This window comes from Sebastes fasciatus, chromosome 6, assembly GCF_043250625.1.
Source record: "Sebastes fasciatus isolate fSebFas1 chromosome 6, fSebFas1.pri, whole genome shotgun sequence".
NCBI classification, from domain to species: domain Eukaryota; kingdom Metazoa; phylum Chordata; class Actinopteri; order Perciformes; family Sebastidae; genus Sebastes; species Sebastes fasciatus.
This window is the reverse complement of record NC_133800.1, coordinates 23,051,759-23,072,608: the sequence shown is the minus strand read 5'-3', so window position 1 is coordinate 23,072,608 and position 20,850 is coordinate 23,051,759. Positions and strand designations below refer to the sequence as shown.

Here is a 20,850-nt window from a genome sequence, read left to right as displayed (position 1 = left end):
AAAATAACCCCCCCTGCACATTAATCTGTAATATTACTGTGTTGGTAATAAAGTATAAAAAAAAGTATTTAATTAAAAAATAAAAAATAAATGCTAACAAAACGTAACTTCCGGTGCGGCGCTCCAAACGTTTCTGGCTGCCACTTGATGACGTTGACCGACGCGTCACCGTGTTTTGATTTTCAGCGCGCCTACCAACAAGCTCTCTAGTCTGTTCTCTCTTCATACATCCACGGTGGACTGAGTCCTCATTTCGCAGTTTAACGATGGAAACCAGCGCCAGTGTCAGCTCGATGATCATGTATGAAGACGAGTCGGTGGATGTTCGGTACGGTAACGGAGCCCGGTTACAGCTGTCACCGTGTGGCTGTGAGTTCATCCTGGTGAAACCCACAGACCCATCTGGACATCCTCTACAGCCCTCTGAGACAGTCCGACAGAGGACCAGGTTCACCATCAGCTCTTATAAGGTGCAAAACATTTATTCACATATCCACATTTTTCAACATAGAAACTCCATTCAAACATCAAAACGTGCAGCTCAATTAGGACATGATGGCTATTACTTTTCTCATTCATAACTTTCATATTTTCAGAATTATTAACCATAATTCATCAACAATTCCCCATTGAAATGAATGGAAGACATGTTCAGAATTTAAACATTTTCAAGCATTTTCAACTCTTCACTGCTCATTCATACTTTCACCTAGAAACTCCATTCAAACTGTAAAATGTTCCACCTCTTCCATATATTCTGGCTATTGTTCAACTTTCATTCATCCCATTTGTACTTTTTGAAATATTTAACTTTGTTTGGAGCTTGGTAAAATTCCCCTTTTTGTATGTTAACAGGAAACTAGGGATTCACCTAGTTTTTCAAAATAAAAGCCCCAGAAGGTAACTTTTTTAACAGGGAACTCAGAACTAACTATTTATAATGCTTCAGCTGCTTTTCATGCAATTACAACCTTTATTTACTGATTCATAATCTTTTGATTCTGATTCTGTATCCTTCTTCATACAGATTAAAGCCAGCAATGCAGTGTAGCGTCAGCTATTCAAAAAACCTTCAAATATTCCACATTTACTTCCTGATATTCATACAAATTAAACCCATTAGCACTTTTCCAACTATTCCTACTACTTCACCTTCTTCCCACATAATTTAAGCCTGCTTTACAGCGTAGCATCAGCTCTTCAGCAACCAGCATTCACACCGCAGTTTCTTCAGAAATTGCTTTTCTAGTTTCAGAATGATATTGTTTGTGTGCCTTATGTTGTCAATTACTGGAACAACCTTGTAAAAGACATCAAGTGGAAGAACATCTGGACTCTACCCTATAAGTATCTTTTGACAAACAAAATAAAAGAAGTATCATTTAAAATCCTTCACAGATATTATCCAGCAAGTCATTATCTTGTTAAGTTTAAACAGGACATCAATGTAAACTGTTCATTCTGTGATGTACTCCCAGAAACTCTTCTTCATTTATTCTTGCACTGTGACCATATCGCAAAAAGGCTGTGGAAGGACTTGTGTAGATTCATTATTGATAATATTGACCCTGATTTTATTCTATGTCTAGAGAAGGTTTTGTTTGGTTTCCATAAAGGTAACAGTAAAATCAAAGAACATTATATTATTAATCTGATTATTCTCTTAGCTATATTTCATATACATAAATCCAAATTTATCGATACCTTCATTTTTTGTATTTGAACATGAAACCAAACAATACATTAAATTGATTCTCTCCTCCGAAAACAAAAAAGCTATGAAGACGGTAACTTTATGCACCTCCTTTATCTAAATGTTTATTTTCCCTGGCTTTGTACTTGTAAGCTGTTTATCCCCTGGCATCTGTTATTTTGTTTTGTTGTTCCTTTTACAGTTTTGTACATGTCTTTGTAATTGAACCTGTATGACCAGTTTCTGAAATAAAGGCAATAAAAAAAGTATCAGGCTGTTGTCTGCTGGGATAAATGTACACAGTTTGATTTTCTTCTGTAGTATGCATGCAAAGTTATTCAAAGTTATGCTGTCATTTTACAGGAGTTCATGGTAGCTGCATTGGCATTTAGGAATAAATATGCAAGTCGACCCTATCTGCCGGAGGAGCTCATCCCAGCTGACCACAAGAAGGTACCAAGAGCTATTTCCTAGCCCACTATTAGTCCCTCAAATTATGTTTAGGCAATGATACCTGTGTTTTTTTGCATTTCCACCTGCAGCCTTTTGTCAGCATTGACTCAGACGTGCAGTGGCCTCAGTGTTCTTCCTGTGATGCTGAGCTCGGACCTGGAGGCGAGACCGTCATCGGGTCGGAGGGGGGACGAGCTGCGTTGACGCTGTCGCCGTCGGGTGAAGAATTCTCCGTTGAGTTCACGTGCAGCCTCAGTCGGACTCAAAATCAGCGCAGCAGCATGCAGGGCTTCAGCGGAGACCCTGACAGCAGCCCAGGCAGTCAGCAGATCTGTCAGACTACCAGTGATGAGATTGATCATCAGGGAAGAGGAAGCAGAAGGAACGAGTCTATTAGATCGAGGTCTTGTTCTCCACGGATTATTGGCCCTGCTCAGCCACAGGTAATGCTTCTTTTTAGTAATATTTCTCTGCTTATATCATAGCTTTCACTAAACATTTAACTTCCCTTCCCAGCCAGAGGAGATGTACCAATCCACCACGGTGGTCCAGCATCACTCCTGCTGTGCCGTTGCCCCCATCTGGTGCTACCCTCTCTCCTTGGCTCACCACCTCTGGACGGCTCATCTCTCTAAACCTGAAGAGGGAACCTGCGATCTCACCCAGGCACATGGGAGAATAAATATGTCAGACGTATCCATCGTAGGGAGAAGGTCTCACCTTCCTCAGGCGCTGCCTCTCGCATGCCCATCACCTCACTGGCACAGGTTGAACGATCAATTTATTTGAGTGACATGTAGAGCACTATTTAACAACGTTCACTGACTGACTGAAGCTTCCTTACTTGTGTATTTTAAGGTGGAAGGTGAGAGACCCCCTGGCCAAAACAGAACATTCAAACCAAGATCTTCCAACAGAGTTGGTAAAAGTGATGTGGTGTCAAGGAGTCACCTACAGGTAGGTAATGCAGGTTTTCAGGGTATTTAACAAGGACCTTAAAGATCGTTGACAGTTTGTGTTTGAGTACAAGACTCCAAAAGCAAAACACCTCTGATTCAGATTTTATAAGCTGATTATGTCAAAACATGCCAATATATTTCATTAAAGGGACAGTGTGTAGGATTTAGTAGCATCTAGTGGTGTGGTTGCAGATTGCAACCAACTGAGTACCCCTCCGCTCACTCCTCCCATCCGCTCCCTATGTAGTTATGAAGGGCTCATTCTAAGCTAACGAAAACACAACACTTCTTAGTTTCAGGTGATTATACACTAATGAAAACATAGTTCTGAATATTTTTTTTCATTTCTACTAATAGATCCCTTAAAATGCTACACACTGGTCCTTTAAATAAAGGGATACATGATATATATACAGCTGTATTGTAACTGTGTGTATGTCTCCTGTGTAGGATACTGAGCGGGGCGGTCTCGGTCATAGAGGTTTCCCCAGGAGATGGATCAGTCATCCGGTCTAACGGTGTCCTTAACACTTATTTTACCCATCACAAACCTGAGCTCCTGTCAGGGCGGGTAAATTTCCGTCTCTCATCATTTAACTGTCACAAAGCTGAATCTACTATATTTAAAATAGCATGCTATTCTATCCTTTTCTTTGGAGCTAAAATGCAAAACCATTCTGGCATCGATTGACTTTGTCTGTCTCACAGGTGAAAGAGGTAACGTACCACTTGAACAACCTCCCACCTGACGTACCCGGACAGCTGTACTCTGTGCGCTCCATTGTGAGTCGTGCCAGCAGGTGAGCCGCTGCTTCATCCCCCAGTCTGATGAATTTGATTATTGCATCAGTCCGTGACCGATCACGTTGCTGTGTTACAGGATCCTCGCTTGCTACAACGAGGCCAAGCAGTCACTGAAGCTCCCTGCCACACCCAGCTGCTTGCAAGAGGTCAAAGAAGTACTCCCTGCTGATATTACTACTACTAATAATGTTGATTTCTACTGTATTAACACAGTATTCAAGATTCTAAATGTGATGTAATTTTGTTTCCAGGGGAGACATTTCTCTAGACCAGCAAGGATTGAAGAAGATCTGTTCAATCTCGTATCTGTTCAACAGCATGTGAATGTCACACAGACAGTAGAAAGTCGGTGAGTTATATTTTTCTGATCCCTCCTTTGGTATGTATTTAATAAATGTTATATTTGTATGTAATGTTGTATTACTTTCCATTCCATTTAGGTCAGATCTTGTAGCTGCAGAACTGGAGAAGATACAACGATTCAACTGTATCCTTTGCATTAAGGGGCCGTGGACACCAGTATATTGCAAATCACCCATGTTATATTATCATATCAGCTGGCAGATAATGCTGGGGAAAATCGTGCATGCTCTTTAACATCCTGTGTGCCCAGTTCTGCTGGAGAACAACCACCTGCTGAGAAGTGAGATAGGATGCGCGAAACTGGAAGGTAGCTCTGCAGAAGAGGCGACTCATGAACCAGTGAACATCGCTGAGGCTCTTCAGAGAACATCCAAAGCCATACAGGACATTGATGCTCTCATATCAGCAGCCAAACTGATTTGAGAGAGTCCTGATTGAGAGACATGTTTTAAGAAGAAGAAACCCCCAACGTACGAGCTTGGTACTTACAATATATGTGAAGCTGTTTTGCTGCAATGTGTGGAGACTGAAAGAAAGTATTTTTCCAGTTGCTAATTGTTCCTTCCTGTCTGGCTCAGAGAACTTGCAGTGATGCAAAATGGCTTTAACACCTTGATGTTTCCACACTACAACTATGACATATTGTGGTCGTAATGTACACGGTGTGGCTGATTAAAAAAAAAAAGGCCTCAATATGATACGGTTTTAACAATTTCTGGGTTATAAACTGATGTGCACAGGTGTTAATGTAGGTCGAAACGAGCTGTGGTCTTACATTTCACCATATGCCAGTGATGCAATATGTATATCAGGGCAGTGTTGACAGCCCAGAAAGAACTAGGATGTTCGGTAACATTTCATTTTACAGGTCCGCATATTTCATGGTATTTATGTGATAATTAGCAAGTAACCTATTTGAAATTACTGCCAAAGTTTACCCCAATATTCACCTTTTAATTTATCGAAAATTACTTTATTATAAACATTATTCAATAATTATCTGCTGAAATAGCATATAATCGTTAAAATAGGGTCCTGAGGCTTGAGAAGCGGCTCTGCGCTGCTCCTCATCGGAGGTGGAAAACCAAAACTAAAAGAAGACACTTCTGATCAGGCACAAATCTCACCATTGTCTTACTTATTAAGATAAGATAAGATATTCCTTTATTAGTCCCACAGTGGGGACATTTGCAGTGTAATGCCGCAAAGGGGATGGTGCAAAAAACGAGAAGCATCGGTAAAAAGCAAGATACAACACGGTGCATAAAGTGAAACAAAATATGAACAGTTTAAATAGAAGGAAATATAGAAATAGGAACAATATAAACAAGGGGAAATGTTAAAAATAGGAACAATACAGTATTTACTATTACCAGACTATTAACACAATTGTAGAAGTGGAAAAATTATATTGCACAGTAAATTATTATTATTGTCTACACAACCTGGTATAACCTGGTAGCTAATGTAATGATTCAGAGAGTTTTTTAAGAAGTTATTAGCTAATTATTATCTATTTACCAGCAGACATGGAAATAAAGCATATCAATTAACTTTGTATTCTTTTCCTGGAAATGTATTAAATAAATTACCAGCTATTTATTACTGCTTATTGGGAAATAGCGGAATATAATTATTAAATTATGTTTATAATAGATATAAAATAATAATAATAAAAGTCCAGTTAAGTCCCAAGTCAAGACAATAACAAGGGACACAGGGCTTTAATAATGTATTATATCATTTTATATTTTATGACTTTTATTCTCTATATCTGGATCTTAATATTCCCATAAACAGGATGTCTTTCTTAATGGTTGTTGCTCTTGATGAATATCAAAGGTTTGAATATTTTCAAGATGCAGGCTCAAACTCAGCAACTTTAATGTCTTAAACTATTGAATCATGTTTAAATACTAATCAGCAGGTGGGTGTCACAGTTTTTTCAGTCACACCAAGCTGGCCTCTTATCAAATCAAGTACTTCCTCCATAGGTGGATCATGTTTCTGTGGTGAACAGCTGTGTCACACAGACATACACAGCACTTCATACCAGAATCAGGTGAGTGCTGGCAATTTGTTTCAAGCAATTATGCTCTTTGTGAAATCCTCAGTCATACTTCTCTCATGTTTTTGCCTCCTGAAGTGTGCATGTAATGTTATTTATGTTCCTGCTCTGAATTGACTTATGTGTGGCAAAATTAAAAAGTGAAGACAAGCACAAAGATGTTCTAGACTAAACAGTCATTTTCCTCTCTTTAAAGGAAAGACACCTGGGGACTCAGTTAAACACAAGTTGCTGCTCTGTGCCAGATGCTTCCTATAATAAACTAGCAGTCTGACAAAACGTGTGCGCTGTATTCTCTGTTCAAGCAAAAATGTCTGCCTTCAAAGGAGTTCGTTCACAAAAGCCTATCCCTGACTTTAAGCAACAATTGGCGGCTACTCTCACACAGAATGTGAAACCATCATCACTCAGGGCTCAACCATTTAAACCTGCTGAGACACAGAGTGACACGGACTCCTCTGGATCCTCTCGGCCTTCTCATCATGTCTCTGTTGCTTCAATCAAGGCAGCACGGATGAATTGCAACAGACTGGGGTCAACCACAGTTCTGAAACCAGAAACCAAGGAATCACATGTGCCATCCTTTCCCAAAGTGCGCCAACGCATCAAACCACCTCTGGCACAACGTTTGACTAACAGAGATGATGGGGTGGAAAACATCATCCGTGCTAAACCCCCCAAACTTCCAGAAATGCAGAACTACATAACAACATGTAGAACCCAAACTAAAGTCCAAAGAGTGAGCTCTGACCCCTCTGTTCCTAAGAAGAGGCTTCCTGATGTGCTGCTTCTGGGGAGCCCTCCGAAGCCTCAAAGGCCTCCAAGTGTTGACATTCATCGATTCCGAGGGAGTCTAACCTGTGTCAATGATGGTGAGAAACAGTTTTAAATGCATTTCATGTGATTATTGCTTCTTCAAATACTATCATGTTCAAAAATGTGGTAGCAGAATGATTGGTATGAGAGGTCATAGAGGTCATCCACAAGACAGGTAACCCAGATGGACAACTGGGCTCGCTAACAGCTACACAATGTAGAGGAGTAAGAAGAAAAGAGGGTGATACACGCTTACATAATGTCCAAGCAGTAATCTATGCTTATATGGTTATATGTCTGTCAATACAGGCTGTGATGATCTAAAACAGAAGGAGGAGGCCTGGCCTCTTATTTATGAGTTTGAAGAGCCAGATGTCTACGATGACCTTGGGGCACCAGCTGAGGTTTGCAGGTGCACAATACCTCTAAAATACTCCATGAAAGACATAAATCATTGCACCGTTTTTCAGTCACACATACGCTCTCTTGCTGATTTTACTTTTTCTCTCCTTTATAGTGGGCTCAACGTGCAAAACAGTAAGCAGTTTGTATTGCTTTTTGTTTAAATATGACAATATGATAACAAGCTCTCTACACAGTCATCGTTTTCTGTTTCTTGTTTTTGAAACAGTCGAGGAGGATGATGTTTATGATATGGTGGATGATCCAGATGCAAGGTTGCACTCTTTTTATATTTGTTTTGAATGGATGGGTCAGATTTGGTCATTCAGTACTCTAGAAATTGCACTGGGTGTAGATGGTAATAATGATATTGGAGACAAAGGGTCAGTGTTTAACCAAAAAAAAATGAAAGTAATTTTCTTTAAAGGAATCACGTGGTAAAATGAATACATACACAGAAAGAAATGTCATTCACACTAGAGAAATACTTTCAATACTTTCCAGTTCACTGTTTGACTCAATGTGGATTGTTATGTATGGGCGACACCTAGTGGTTGACATCAAATCTCAAACATGTTTAAACTAATTAAATCCAACATAATACCTCTCTACAAGTACTAGCTTCTGAATCTTATAGTGTACACTTTTTACACACACCACATTGGCTCTTCATAATAGTTTTTTTCCTTTACCATCAGAGTTTCTCATCTGCCACAACCAAACACAGATGGAGGTAAATATATCTGCATTTCTCCTAATATTTATGGCATTTTGGAGGTCATGGCAATATAACATACTAAACTTGAATTGTCTTTGTGCCCACAGATGAAGTTTATGACACTGTTGACTATGATGATTTTGATGATGATGATTATGATAGTTTTGATTAGGATGACATCAAAGCAGGTATGTTCTGGTAACTCAAAATATAATATTAACAGACCAGTGGTCTGCGGTGGAAAATAACTAGCATTTACTGCTGCTGCAGCCTACTTGAATACAATTTTGAGGGAGGGAGGTATTGTACTTTTTATTCCATTACATTTTATTTGACCGCTATAGTAACTCTGCACATAGAGATTTTACATTTAAAAAAATCATGGGAAACTTATACTAATACTTCTGAACTTTTACACAACTAAAATTTTGAATACAGGACTTTTACTTTTACTTGAATGGAGTATATTTTACAATGTGGTATTTATACTTTTACTTAAGTAAAGGAACTGAGTACATCTTCCTCTGCAGACCAGATATTCATTGGGATTCAATGTAAAAAAAAAAAATTAACCTACTTTAAATGGTTGCCATTTTTCTACAGACTGTACCTATGAAATCGCCTAATCTACTATAATGACTGTGACAATGTGAAGGACACGGATCTGAACCCTGGATCATTTTAATGCCATATACAGTGTTTGTACATTGTTGATGAATCCATTACCTGTATCTGTCATTTAAATCATGGTGCATTTTCTTGATTAAAGAGCATGGTTAAATGTTATATGTGAGATATAATTTTTTTGTGTTATGTTTTGTTATGTTTGTTATGCTATGTTTGGAAAAAAGGAACAGAAATAATTTTCCAAAAGAAAACATCTCTCACATCCTTATTACTTATTTTTCTGTTTGTTAGCTTACTTTACATTTTTAATTTTACTTATCTTTTCTTATTTACTCATTTTACTAAATCTATCTTACTTAATTGTTATTCTATTAGACAATGGTGCTAGAAATAGTCCTTTTTTTATTTTATACACTTGTATTTTATACACTTGAACTTGTTGTAATTTTGTTGTATTTTTGAGCGATCTCTGGCACGAGAATTTCCTTCGGGATTAAAAAAGTTCTATCTTATCTTATAAAAAAAAAAAAAAATCATGATTGGGGGTGTGGTGAAGTTAATTTTGACCTCTATTTTAAATGACAATGTTATATATATCTATATATATATATATAGATGTAAACAGTGCTAAAACAGCTCCTTCTTCTTCGCAGACCATAAAACAGTCTCCAGGTCAGATTTATGTTTTTATCTCTGATAAGATTAGAGGGGGGATTAAGGAGGATCCATCTGATCTCAGGTCTGTGTGGGAGGTCTTCTGCTGCTGCTGCAGCTATATCGCGACAACCCCTGTTGTCTCGTTCCTCCCTCTATTCTCGCGAGAATCCGCGAAGTTTCCGGTGTTGCGTATTTTCCTGTATTGTGCTTTTTATTCCATTATATTTTATTTGACCGCTATAGTAACTCTGCACAACTAAAATTTTGAATACAGGATTTTTACTTTTTCTTGAATGGAGTATATTTTACAATGTGGTAGTTATACTTTTACTAAAGTAAAGGATCTGAGTACATCTTCCACTGCAGACCAGATATTCATTGGGATTCAATGTAAAAAAAAAAAGAAATGAACCTAATTTAAATGGTTTCCATTTTTCTACATACTGTACCTATGATAAATACATTGTGAATGTTTTATTAATTGTTGATATATAAATTTACTCTTAGAATTACTCTGACTTTTTTTGATCAGCAATAAATATCCATAAAATCATGATTGGGGTGTGGTGAAGTTCATTTTGACCTCTATTTTAAATGGCAATGTTATATATATGTATATATAGATGGAAACAGTGCTAAAACAGCTCCTTCTTCTTCACAGAACCATAAAACAGTCTCCAGGTCAGATTTGTTTTTATCTCTGATAAGATTAGAGGGGGGATTAAGGAGGATCCATCTGATCTCAGGTCACTGTGGGAGTTTTTTTTTGTTTTTTTAATTTTATTTCAAAATTACAGTATACATAGTAACAGCAGAAAACATTTACATACAAAAGAAGCATAGCGAAAACATAAAAATAAAAAACATAAAATAAAAAAACACAATATAAATAAATAAATAAGTAGATAATAATAAAAAAATAATTTAATGATAATAATAAATAATAATTTTTAAAAAATGCGCGAGAGTATGACAATAATTTCACTTAAAAACATTAAACATATTGCATACATTCATTGTTTTCATTGCTTTTTTGTTTTGTGAGGAAGAAATCGTTGACAGATATTATTCCATTTCTTTAATAAATACAAATAAATTAGGCTTTTTTTTTAATAAATTTACACTTGTGAATGTGGAATTTAAGAGAAGAATTAAAATTAAATTAATAAGAAAAAAGCTTAACTGATTATTACTCTCATATTTTTGTATTATTATTGTTTTGTTTTTTTAACTCTATTCTTTCTTTTTATCATTATCATCATTATTATTATTATTATTATTTCTTTTCTTAATTTTATTTCAATTTTGAATGTTGAAGTTGTTTTCTTTAGTGTACTTAATGAGTTTGTCTATAAGCTCAATTACTTAAAAAAATTGTTTATAATCTATTGTAATTACGAACTGTAAATTGCATATATGAAAACAACCTTGAAAAAAAGGAAAAAAATAAAGTATAAAAAAAAATAAAAGTAGCAGGTTAGGCTTATTTAACTCTATTATAGTTCTCAGAAACCACGTTTTTTTTATTATTATTATTTCAAAATGACATTATTGTGAATGTGAGAGGTCTGCTGCAGCTATGTCGCGACAACTCCTCTGTTGTCTCGTCCCCCCCTCTATTCTCGCGAGAATCCGCGAAGTTTCCGGTGTTGTGTATGTTCCTGGAAACATGGCGGCCAGCTTCCGCGGCCGTCCTATCCGGAGTCTTCGGATGCGAGGTAAGCGTGAAAAACTCGACACGCTGACACGTTTAATAACCGCATATTCTAAAAATAGAGTTTCTCAGGCACGTTTTGACCCCGGTTTGACCCCTCTGCGTGTCCGCTCTGTGTGTTTATTTACCAGGTCGGAATGACAGCGGAGAGGAAAACGTACCGCTGGATCTGACCAGAGGTAAGCAGAGAGAGCTTCATCACAGCATCAAAATGGATGAGGAGCTCTTACTGCAAACTCTAGCCTAGTGAAGTGAAAAGACAGTTTTGTCTCCGTGCACTTGTCCTGTCATTGCTGCTGTCAGTTTCCCCCCTTTCTGTTTCGTGTAATAACCCTGCGATATCATAATAACTAGCTAGCTGAGTTAGCAGCGTTAAGCTAAACCAGCCATGACGACGCTCCTGTTGTTGTGATTGAGTCTGCAGAGATAGCCTGTTAGTTAAGCCAACCAACCATAAGTGCTGTTGTAGTCATGCATTTGGTCATTGCTATGGACGTGTTTAATTGGACTTTATTAGTTGTAACCCACAGAAGACATTACACAAATGTTGTACTATGATCTGCAAATATTTCACTATCCACAAACATGTATTTTTGTGTTGTGTTAAGTCACATTATTAGTCACATTAATAGTTTAAATGCAAGGATTAACTCAGTCAATACATTTATTTGCAAGGAGATGTGCCCTCTCAAAGTAGTAGCTATGATTTTACAAGGACTGTGATAAATGCAAATACAGATCTGATGGCATCAAAAACATTTTTACTCACATTTAATGTATCACGATCGCCTGTTATTTAAGTGCTGTTGTAGTCATGCATTTGGTCATTTCTATGGAAGTTTTTATTGGACTTTATTAGTTGTAACCCACAGAAGACATTACACAAATGTTGTACCATGATCTGCAAATATTTCACTATCCACAAACATGTATTTTTTGTATTTGTGTTGTGTAAAGTCAATACTTTTATTTGCAAAGAGATGTGCCCTCTCAAAGTAGTGCTATGATGTTGGATTTTACAAGGACTGTGATAAATGCAAATACGAATTTGTAGATGAATGCAGCATAAGAAGCCAACAATATTTTAGGCCCATTGATGTGATAAGAGCCCCCCCCCTACATAAGATAAGATAAGATAAGATAAGATAAGATGAAATGAACCTTTATTAATCCCCGGAGGGAAATTCAGGTGTCAAAGCAGCAACATCAGCAAACAGAGCGAAACACAGGAGGTACAGGAATACAAAAATTATAAAAACAATAATAGAGATATAAAAGATACAGAGTGAATGGGTGAACATAGTGTATAGTACAGTCCGTCAATAAATAAATAAATGTAATATGTGCAGTCTATAAAGTGGTATATAGGATGTATAGTGTAAAGTAAGTGTAAAGTGCGCCAGTGGTTAGAGTCCAAGATGGTTGCAGATAGTGCGTGTTTAAAGTTCTTAAAGTCCTCATAGTTCTCGTATGGGGGTACGCTTAATCTGTGAGCTGTTTCATCATGGATTTGCAAAGTGTTGGTCAACCTCAGTGTTTTTCATTTCAGGTCAGGCTGTGTGTGTGTGTGTGCGCATAACATTATGGTAGTGTGTCACAAGAGTTTCGTACAATCCTAAAGCTGAAGATTAAACCATGTCTGTGCCCAAGGGTCCAAGATCATGAAGCCCAACATTTGTATGCAAAAGTTGATGTCGATTGTTTTTCTAGCATACGTATTCTTAACCTGGCTCAAACTAGCCCAAATCAATTTGCAAGAGACTGTTGCATCTGGTTATATCTGATTGGCTGCAAATACTTATCAATGCTTGAAGACAATGGAGTAGAAGCGCTGCTGGGTCTCTGTGGTAATCACATACAGGTGCTCTTTGGATCCTTCAGGTGTATTGGGCTCATTCAGTCTTGTGAAGGGCTCATTGCATGGGTGGAGAAAAGTACAAAATGCAAGTCTCCCTCAAAAGTAATCCAAGGCACACTGTAGTGTTTGAACAAAATTAAAATGCCTTTATTTTACACGGCAATAACTATTTAAAATGACCAACGCGTTGCGACCAACATAGGTCTTCATCAGGGTCACTGTGACCACTGTGCCACAGCGACCCTGATGAAGACCCTTGTTTAATTTATTCAAATGTAAGATCACAGAGTAGTTGGTTTAGTAATTTTGTTTTATGGATAAAATAACATTTTGTACTCAATTAAGTAGACTTTTTTCAATGCTAGCAAATTAGTTTGGAATAGTCCAAAAGCTCTTAATTGTATTTTCATGTGTTTAAGTTATTGTTTTGACTGATGACTAATACTGATAGCTTATACTATTTGGAGGATTGAACCTAATTGTGGCTCATCCTCTGGTGAACTTTGTTGCTGAGGAGAGTATGCAATCCATTAAGCTGCTGTAGTCATAGTTTCTGCCGCATTTATCTTTTTGTTGAAATGCAGTTTTCTGGAACTGGTTTCCATGCAATCTAAACTACAGTTAAGGCACTGATTCTTGCCAAGAGAATACTCCATTTTAAAAACCATCTGTTCTCTTGTGGAGAACATTTAGCATTACAGAAACACATAATTGTTGAAAGGAACTGAAAACAAAAGAACACTTCCCGGCTCAAGTCTTGCTTTCGCTGTCTAGACCTTGTTTTGACTGTACACACTAAATTAGTTTGACCAGCTAAACCAACTTCCTTCCTGCAACAAATAAATTACGGTTCATCAACCCATATTATGGCAATACGGCTTAACGCTTGTCTTGGTTACATTGTATTTCCTTTCCTTTCTCCGGCAGAACCATCAGAAAACTTCCGTGAAATCCTTCAAAATGTGGCCAAACCGCACGGAGTCAGTAACATGCGAAAACTGGGCCACCTGAACAACTTCGTAAAGGTAACGCTGCCAAGTTATGACGCTTTTACCCCAGTGTTTTATTTGTTAATCTGGGCAGTGTTGACAACACTGAGAGTTAGTGAATTATCTCCCTAAACCAACATGAAGACCCCGTTGAAGCTGTGGATACAAGCGTGCAGCTTTTCAAGGAGGCTGACTCACTTGTTCAGATATCTGTAAAGATTGACTTGCTGTGCTCCCCCTCCTCTGTCTGTAGTGTCACCACTAACCTCTCCTTAATCCTCTCCTCTTGGGTGTTGCTGCCAGCAGGCCTAGCTGTGCCTGTCATTGTGACGCTGACAGTGAATGTAACAGGAGCTTTAGGGATGGGAAAGCACTCTGGCTCTAATATGCATCAAGAGCAGCACTTTGACTTTGGAACCTGAGATTCCTGATCTTTAGTTATTGTTCTTATGAACAAGGAAGAATTGGAGATTTTGTTATATTCTTATTGTTTTGGAATTTTAGTGTGAATAGAGAAGTTTTTTAAAAACAAGCGCAGATGGAAGTAAACAGTGGTTTTAGATTGTCGTGTTTTTCTTAGTGTGGACATGGCCTGTGTCAGCCCCCGTGATGGACGATAGTGACCTCTCCAGGTTGTTTTTCTGCCTTCCACCCAACACATGCTTGCATAGTCTCGAGCCTTCCTGTTATTTCGAACAGGAATAACAGGGTGTAGAAAATAAATGATTTGCAAAACTGAAAGCTAAGTATGAGGGGAAAACTTACAGACATTATTTTTGCTCACGTCACCTCACTGAGAAATGTCAAAGCCATTTACGCAACCCTGGCCGCTGATTTCTGCTGAGCAACCCGCAGCCTCAAACCAGGTCTGACAGTCAGTCACGGACATATTTTGACCAATTGTTGGTGGCCTTCAGAAAACTACAGCTTGCACTGTAGCAGGCTTAAGGCTGAGTGTGGGCCTGGCTGCCGTACACCTAAATCTCTTGTTTACAACTGACAGGAGGGTAATAGCCATGACGTGTGTCTCTGTGTGTATACGTCTGTGAGGGCCTCTAATTCCTTATAAGGGTTCCAGGACAGTGAGGGTGACCTAATCCCCCCAGAGAGTGTCACATGCCCCTCTCCACGTCTCCTCTCCCCTCCTCCTGCCTGCTTGAGCTCTGACATCACAGCTGGTTAAAAACAACCCCCTGCTCACCGTGCCTCTCATCATCACCCATCCCATCACGCTCCGTCTCTCCTCCTGCTTTCCTCTGTGGTTTACGACGAAGGAGAGAGGAGATTTACGTCCAGCTTTAAGGAAGAAGCCACTCAAAAATTACCTGTTTAACTCACTCGTCGGCTCCCCCCGCTGCTGCATCGGGACAGACTGAACCACTGTGAGGGAGTAGCAGTGACTTGTTGGGAACACTATGGTGCCTCAGGGTGCCTATAAGAAAGGTGGCAGCTCCAAAATGGCAGCATCCTTTGCCCAAGGAGCTCATTGCTCTGTGCATCTAATGAGTTTTCCGACTGTGCTGTTAGCTTTGGCCCGCCAGTTGACACAGACTGTCGCTGAAGGCTTATTGTTTTTATAATGAACTGCTTTTGTGTACATAGGATTTGAGTCTTGTATACAGCAGCTGCGTGTGGGCCTCTGTTAATGATGGAGGACCTGCGGTGAGGGAACAGCTAAAAGTGGCAATTCATGCTAAAAACAGGGTCCACTGCCAGGCCTGGTAGGGTACAGAGAACAGGAACAAATACTCAGGCTATGGGCGGAAGAATACAGCAGGACCTATCGCTTACTTTCTGTTATCACCTTCTGTTTTCATATATCCATACACATATATAAACATAAACAACAAGTGGTGGAGGTGACGCAAGCCGACACCCACTACCGGACCTGTGAATGTGTTGCCCCAACGCTGGCGTGATTATAACCTCCATCTACCCCCAGTGAAAGCACAACATCATCCAGTCACGAGTCATCTACTCCAAACGAGTCAACATGTAACGGACAATTGGAAAACTACAACAAACACACCTGCATGGCTCCTGCGGCACCCTGCAGGATTGTGTTGTGCCGTTTGTTAGATTGGAGTTAGTTTGATGCTTCTCAAGTGAAGGATGGTGTCATTTTGGAGTTGCCAAACTCCCTTATAAACACCTTTGAGGGGCTGTATCATTAAAAAGTACATATCTACAGATGGGGACCATTTGCGCACATTAAAACAAGCATATTGTGTCCATTACTATCCCCCACGTTAGCCAATAGAAACTCTGATATGATTGTGACACATAAAGTCAACCTGTCTCGATTCAGTCACTTCACTCGGGGCGTAACAAACCGTTCCTGCTGCTGCTTAACTTATTAGCCAGCCAGCTAGCTGGCGAGCATGGGGAAATATTTGAGTCAGTCCATATCGTCAAGAGACGCTCAGCCCAAACTAGCTAAATTGAGAAAATATGACGACAGTTATATTTAGCGACAGCGACAGGAGACCAAAATCCGTCATGTGTCTCTTCAGGTGCTAGCGAACGAAGCCATGAAGCTGGCCAAGCTAAAGTGACATCTGATAACAAAGCACCCAGAATATCAGGGCAAAACAAAGAGGTGTTAACGTGATTCAAATTGAAATGTGTTTCTGTTTATCACTATCAATCAAGTCTGAAGTATTTAGGTTGAAAAGTTTTAGAATATAAATAGTTCCAATGGCATCTGAAAGTACAAATGGTAGTAAGCATAAACTTAATCTGTGTTATGATTATGAGGGGGTTCATGGAAGATTTTCTCCGGTGAAGGATGGTGTCACTTTGGAGTTGCTGAACCACAATGCCCGCGCTAGGCTTTTACTTTTATCCTTGACCAAAGCCGTGCTAATGCATTCCTTGTATGAATCAGTTCATTCATTTTTTGTTCTGTCTCTGTGTTACAGCTGCTATGCAGCATTAGCCACCGCGAGGAAAACTTTGGGTTTACATACGAAGAAATCATCATTTGGTAAGTGTTGTTAGCAACCAGTAGTTCCAAATTGTACACCGTGTACTTTTTTACCGTCATGTGCTCTATTTCCAATTCATTGGTTTGTTTGTAAGTCAGGTCCTGTGGCTAATCAGCTGGAATGTTTTGCATTTGAAACATTGATCTGATGAGTTTTTCATTGAAAAACAGCAGGAATCAGAGATCATCATACTGAAATAACAATCGTTTGTAAAGTGTCACTAAATCTCACATCATGTCCAATTTGCAATGTTTCTAAGTGTGCTTTTTCCACCTCTAGTCTGCGACTAGCTCTACTGAATGAGGCTAAGGAAGTGCGTGCAGCAGGGTTGCGGGCGCTCCGCTACCTCATTAGAGACACCACTGTGCTGCAGAAGGTCCTCAGACTACAGGTGGACTATTTGATAGCAAGGTGAGATCCTGCTCTGACCGCAACCAGTCATGTGGAAAAAATGCTGCCTGGCTGGCTTTTCAGTTTGTGGGTCAAATAATATTCCTTTTTACAGGAAGTCGCGTCATTTTGTTGAAAAGTTTGCCAGTTTCTTAGAAATGTTGTGCTTCAGTCACACTTGTTTTTCTCTTCTTGAAATATTTGTTGTTCTCCTACTTGAAAAAGGACGTGACTAATATGCTTGTGTGCTTGTTTAGATGCATTGACATCCAGCAGAGCAATGAGGGGGAGAGGACTCAGGCTCTGAGACTAGTCCGAAAGGTAAGATCATAGTTTAATTGCCTTCCTCTAATTGATTCAGTCACTGTCATGTCGCTAGAGAAATGTGCCCTCTGCACTCACTGCTAAGATTTGGTGAGCAGCAGTGTCAGTGTGTGGACGAGTTTGCACGAGTCTGCAGGCGTGGTTATTTATAGCCCTTTCTGTAGTTTACTGTAAACTCTCTTCACACATACACACACCACTCAGGGTCTGGTTTCAGAAAGGGACTAGTGGCAATCCAGACAGTAATACAAACCCAGTGTTCATTCCATGACATATAGCCTCTTATCATAAAATATATTTCTGTTATTACGTATTGGACTGTAAGTTCTGAAATATGCAACCCTCTCAGAATAATTTCAGGTACTGTTTTTGCATGTTAGTCCTGGAGTCCTAGAAAAAGTGGCCGTAAAAAAAAAAGATTGTGGTTATTCTTCTGCCTCAGTTTGTCCGGACTTGTTTAATGACTCTTGCTTTCCTCCTCTCTGTAGATTATCACTGTCAATGCGATGCTGTTCCCCTCCTCTGTTGCAAACTCTCTAATTGCCGTGGGCACAGATGGACTACAGGAGAGAGACCGCATGGTCCGTGCAGCCATCGCCATCGTGTGTGAGCTAGGTGAGTGCTACCTGGCCGTTTGAGACTGAGATACACAACGCAGATGTAAAAGAACCGTTAATTCTGCACACACACACACAGAGGCCTTGTGAGGAGCCCTCGGGAGGTTACGACGTCAGTGGACAGAAATACCTCATAAAATACTAGATACATCGATCTGGATTGATGCAAAGTGAAGACATCGACACATATCTTCACTTTTAAGCTATGTCTTTATTATCGTTGTCCAAAGAATTGATATAATAGTGTATCATGAAGAAACTTGTGATATACACCCCCATAAAATACCTAATTTGTTATGAAGACATGTGAAAAGCCTCTAATATTTCTTTGTTGCTGACTGTGCAGCCCTGAAGAACCCAGAGGTGGTGGCTAAACGCGGAGGCCTCAGCACCATCCTGAAGAGCGTGATTGACTGTCAGCTGAGTCGCATCAACGAAGCTCTGATCACCACCATCCTCCATCTACTCAACCACCCACGTACCCGTCAGTATGTGCGCGTTGACGTCGAACTGGAGGTACACAAACACACACACAGATATGAATTCAGAGGAAGCTGCTGTTTATAAATGAGCCAGTGTGCTGGGAGTCATTCCAGTCAGGATTATGAGTCGTAAGGTTGCCCGCTTCTTTCCCATGGAGCTTACAGTAATCAGTTACCGCGACTCTCTAAAGCCTCATTGTCTGTAAACAGACACCTGGGACCGAAGCATCTCATCACCGCAGTCATAATATCCACACGGATGTCATATGAGATCTGAAGCAGGTTCATTATTACCGCGAGATGTTTCGTGGGAATATTTACAAATTAATTTTCAAGAACTAATGAAGAGCTCTAAAGTCTGTTGTATTTTGTACTCATCCCTCTCTTGTGTTGTGTGTTTGGTCCTCCAGCAAATCCTCGCGCCTTTCACAGATTTCCACTACCGTCACAACGCAGACACGGCTGAAGGGCAGCTCAAGTGAGTGTGTGGGGGGGTATGAAGAGTGTCACTGTTACAGTAGAAACAAAAAGATAGTGTTCTGACATTTCCCTCTGTTTACCCTTTGCTGTGTTCCCATATTGGCAACACCATGCATTGAGAAAGTTGAGGGTATGTGATGCATAGTGTTTTTTGTAATACATGACCCTCCTTGTTATCAGGGCTGCTTGACTCCAGCATGACTCGCCTGAGGAAGTCACGATTATCCGCTAAATCACTCTGAATGATTTGCTTTTATATAAAAAGATCTTTCTCCTTAACTCTTTTCAATGTTTAGCTTTTTGTTTTTGTTTTGTGGTGGTGTGGTTTGATCCATTTCCTTGTGGTGTCCTGTTTTTAATGTGTGTTTTTTAATGTCCACAGGGAGGACAGAGAGTCCCGTTTCCTGTCGAGTAGAATGGCCATAGTGGCAGCCTTTCGCTCCTGGTCTGGTAAGGACATGGATGAAGTAATACATGTAGTTATTTAAAGGTGCTATTGATAACATTCAGCCACTAGATGACGCGTTCTCCCTCCGCCGTCCCGTTGCATTTACTTCACCATAAGTCGTTGCCAGGCACTTAACGTCAATCTCAGCCATTTTTGTCCACACTAACTGGCGACCCAGAGATACCACTTGATACCATTGTCATTATACTATTGGCTCACAAGCCTTGTTAGAAGTGGGAACCAGACATTCGATATCTTCCTTAGAGATAAACAAAACATTTATTTTGGACCCGTCAAAAATTTAAAAATTATGAAATCACAATAATATATATTTTTTTTCAGGAAAAGTCATACTTTTATTCGGCACCTTTCTAAAGGCTCTGTAGATGTATTATTTTTTAAAAGATATTTGTCTACATAAAAATGTTATCAATAAGACTTGTAAATAAATAGACTAGACTAGTTTTATATTACTTGTGCTTTTCTGTTGAATGTAACTTAATGTCTCCTTTTGTCTATCTTTACTCAGGGATTATCAACCTATGCAAGGCTGGAAACTCTGGAATCCAATCTTTAATTGGCTTACTTTGCATACCAAATATGGAAGTTAGGGTGAGTATTGAAACAACTGCATACAAAAACAATGAAGTTTATGGATGCAAAACCAGCGAATAACTTTTGTTAGTTAACTTAGCAGTGAAGACCTAATTGATAGATAGTAAAGATGTTGACCCGCCAATCTCCATTTCACAGCTCTAGTGTTATGCTAGCACTGATTTCTATGGTCAACAGCCTGAACTCCTCCACGACACCTTGTACTGGCGATGACAGGAGCCATATTGACCTGTGTTTTTTTTTTTTAGAAGATGGAGTACTTCAAATAAAAACAAAGCAAGGCTTTCGCCTACTTTTTGGGTGGAGTTTGGTTGGAGTATCAGAGCACAGAGTGAGATACACCCGAAGGCATCCGTGGCACAGATAGATCAAATCACATATTATCA

At 39.3% G+C, this 20,850-nt stretch overlaps 2 protein-coding genes across 7 annotated transcripts in view; both read left to right on the top strand.

The window, feature by feature from the left end:
* Positions 1–130: 130 nt before the first annotated feature.
* On the top strand, positions 131–9,060 carry c6h5orf34 (chromosome 6 C5orf34 homolog). 6 transcript variants are annotated; one of them, XM_074638550.1, is made up of 18 exons: positions 131–470; positions 2,057–2,146; positions 2,236–2,589; positions 2,663–2,913; positions 3,005–3,103; positions 3,556–3,676; positions 3,814–3,905; positions 3,986–4,055; positions 4,161–4,258; positions 4,350–4,396; positions 4,523–6,334; positions 6,537–7,212; positions 7,466–7,560; positions 7,674–7,693; positions 7,788–7,813; positions 8,257–8,291; positions 8,384–8,464; positions 8,880–9,060. In XM_074638550.1, the coding sequence occupies exons 1-11, from the start codon at positions 267–269 to the stop codon at positions 4,693–4,695; spliced, it is 1,599 nt and encodes a 532-aa protein (XP_074494651.1). In that variant the 5' UTR covers positions 131–266; the 3' UTR covers positions 4,696–6,334; positions 6,537–7,212; positions 7,466–7,560; positions 7,674–7,693; positions 7,788–7,813; positions 8,257–8,291; positions 8,384–8,464; positions 8,880–9,060. The 6 variants fall into 6 exon arrangements, with proteins under 6 accessions (XP_074494651.1, XP_074494649.1, XP_074494650.1 ...); XM_074638548.1 differs by having other exon boundaries at positions 7,788–7,833; XM_074638549.1 differs by having other exon boundaries at positions 7,466–7,568.
* A 2,115-nt stretch (positions 9,061–11,175) lies between these two features.
* Positions 11,176–20,850, top strand: part of LOC141769466 (rapamycin-insensitive companion of mTOR-like) — a 23,091-nt gene continuing 13,416 nt past the window's right edge. The window contains exons 1-11 of the mRNA XM_074638551.1: positions 11,176–11,278; positions 11,406–11,453; positions 14,060–14,157; positions 17,043–17,107; positions 17,388–17,519; positions 17,756–17,819; positions 18,311–18,437; positions 18,786–18,955; positions 19,332–19,399; positions 19,784–19,851; positions 20,379–20,461. Coding sequence (XP_074494652.1) covers positions 11,230–11,278; positions 11,406–11,453; positions 14,060–14,157; positions 17,043–17,107; positions 17,388–17,519; positions 17,756–17,819; positions 18,311–18,437; positions 18,786–18,955; positions 19,332–19,399; positions 19,784–19,851; positions 20,379–20,461 — 972 coding nt within the window. The 5' untranslated portion in view covers positions 11,176–11,229. The remainder of the gene's footprint in view (positions 11,279–11,405; positions 11,454–14,059; positions 14,158–17,042; positions 17,108–17,387; positions 17,520–17,755; positions 17,820–18,310; positions 18,438–18,785; positions 18,956–19,331; positions 19,400–19,783; positions 19,852–20,378; positions 20,462–20,850) is intronic.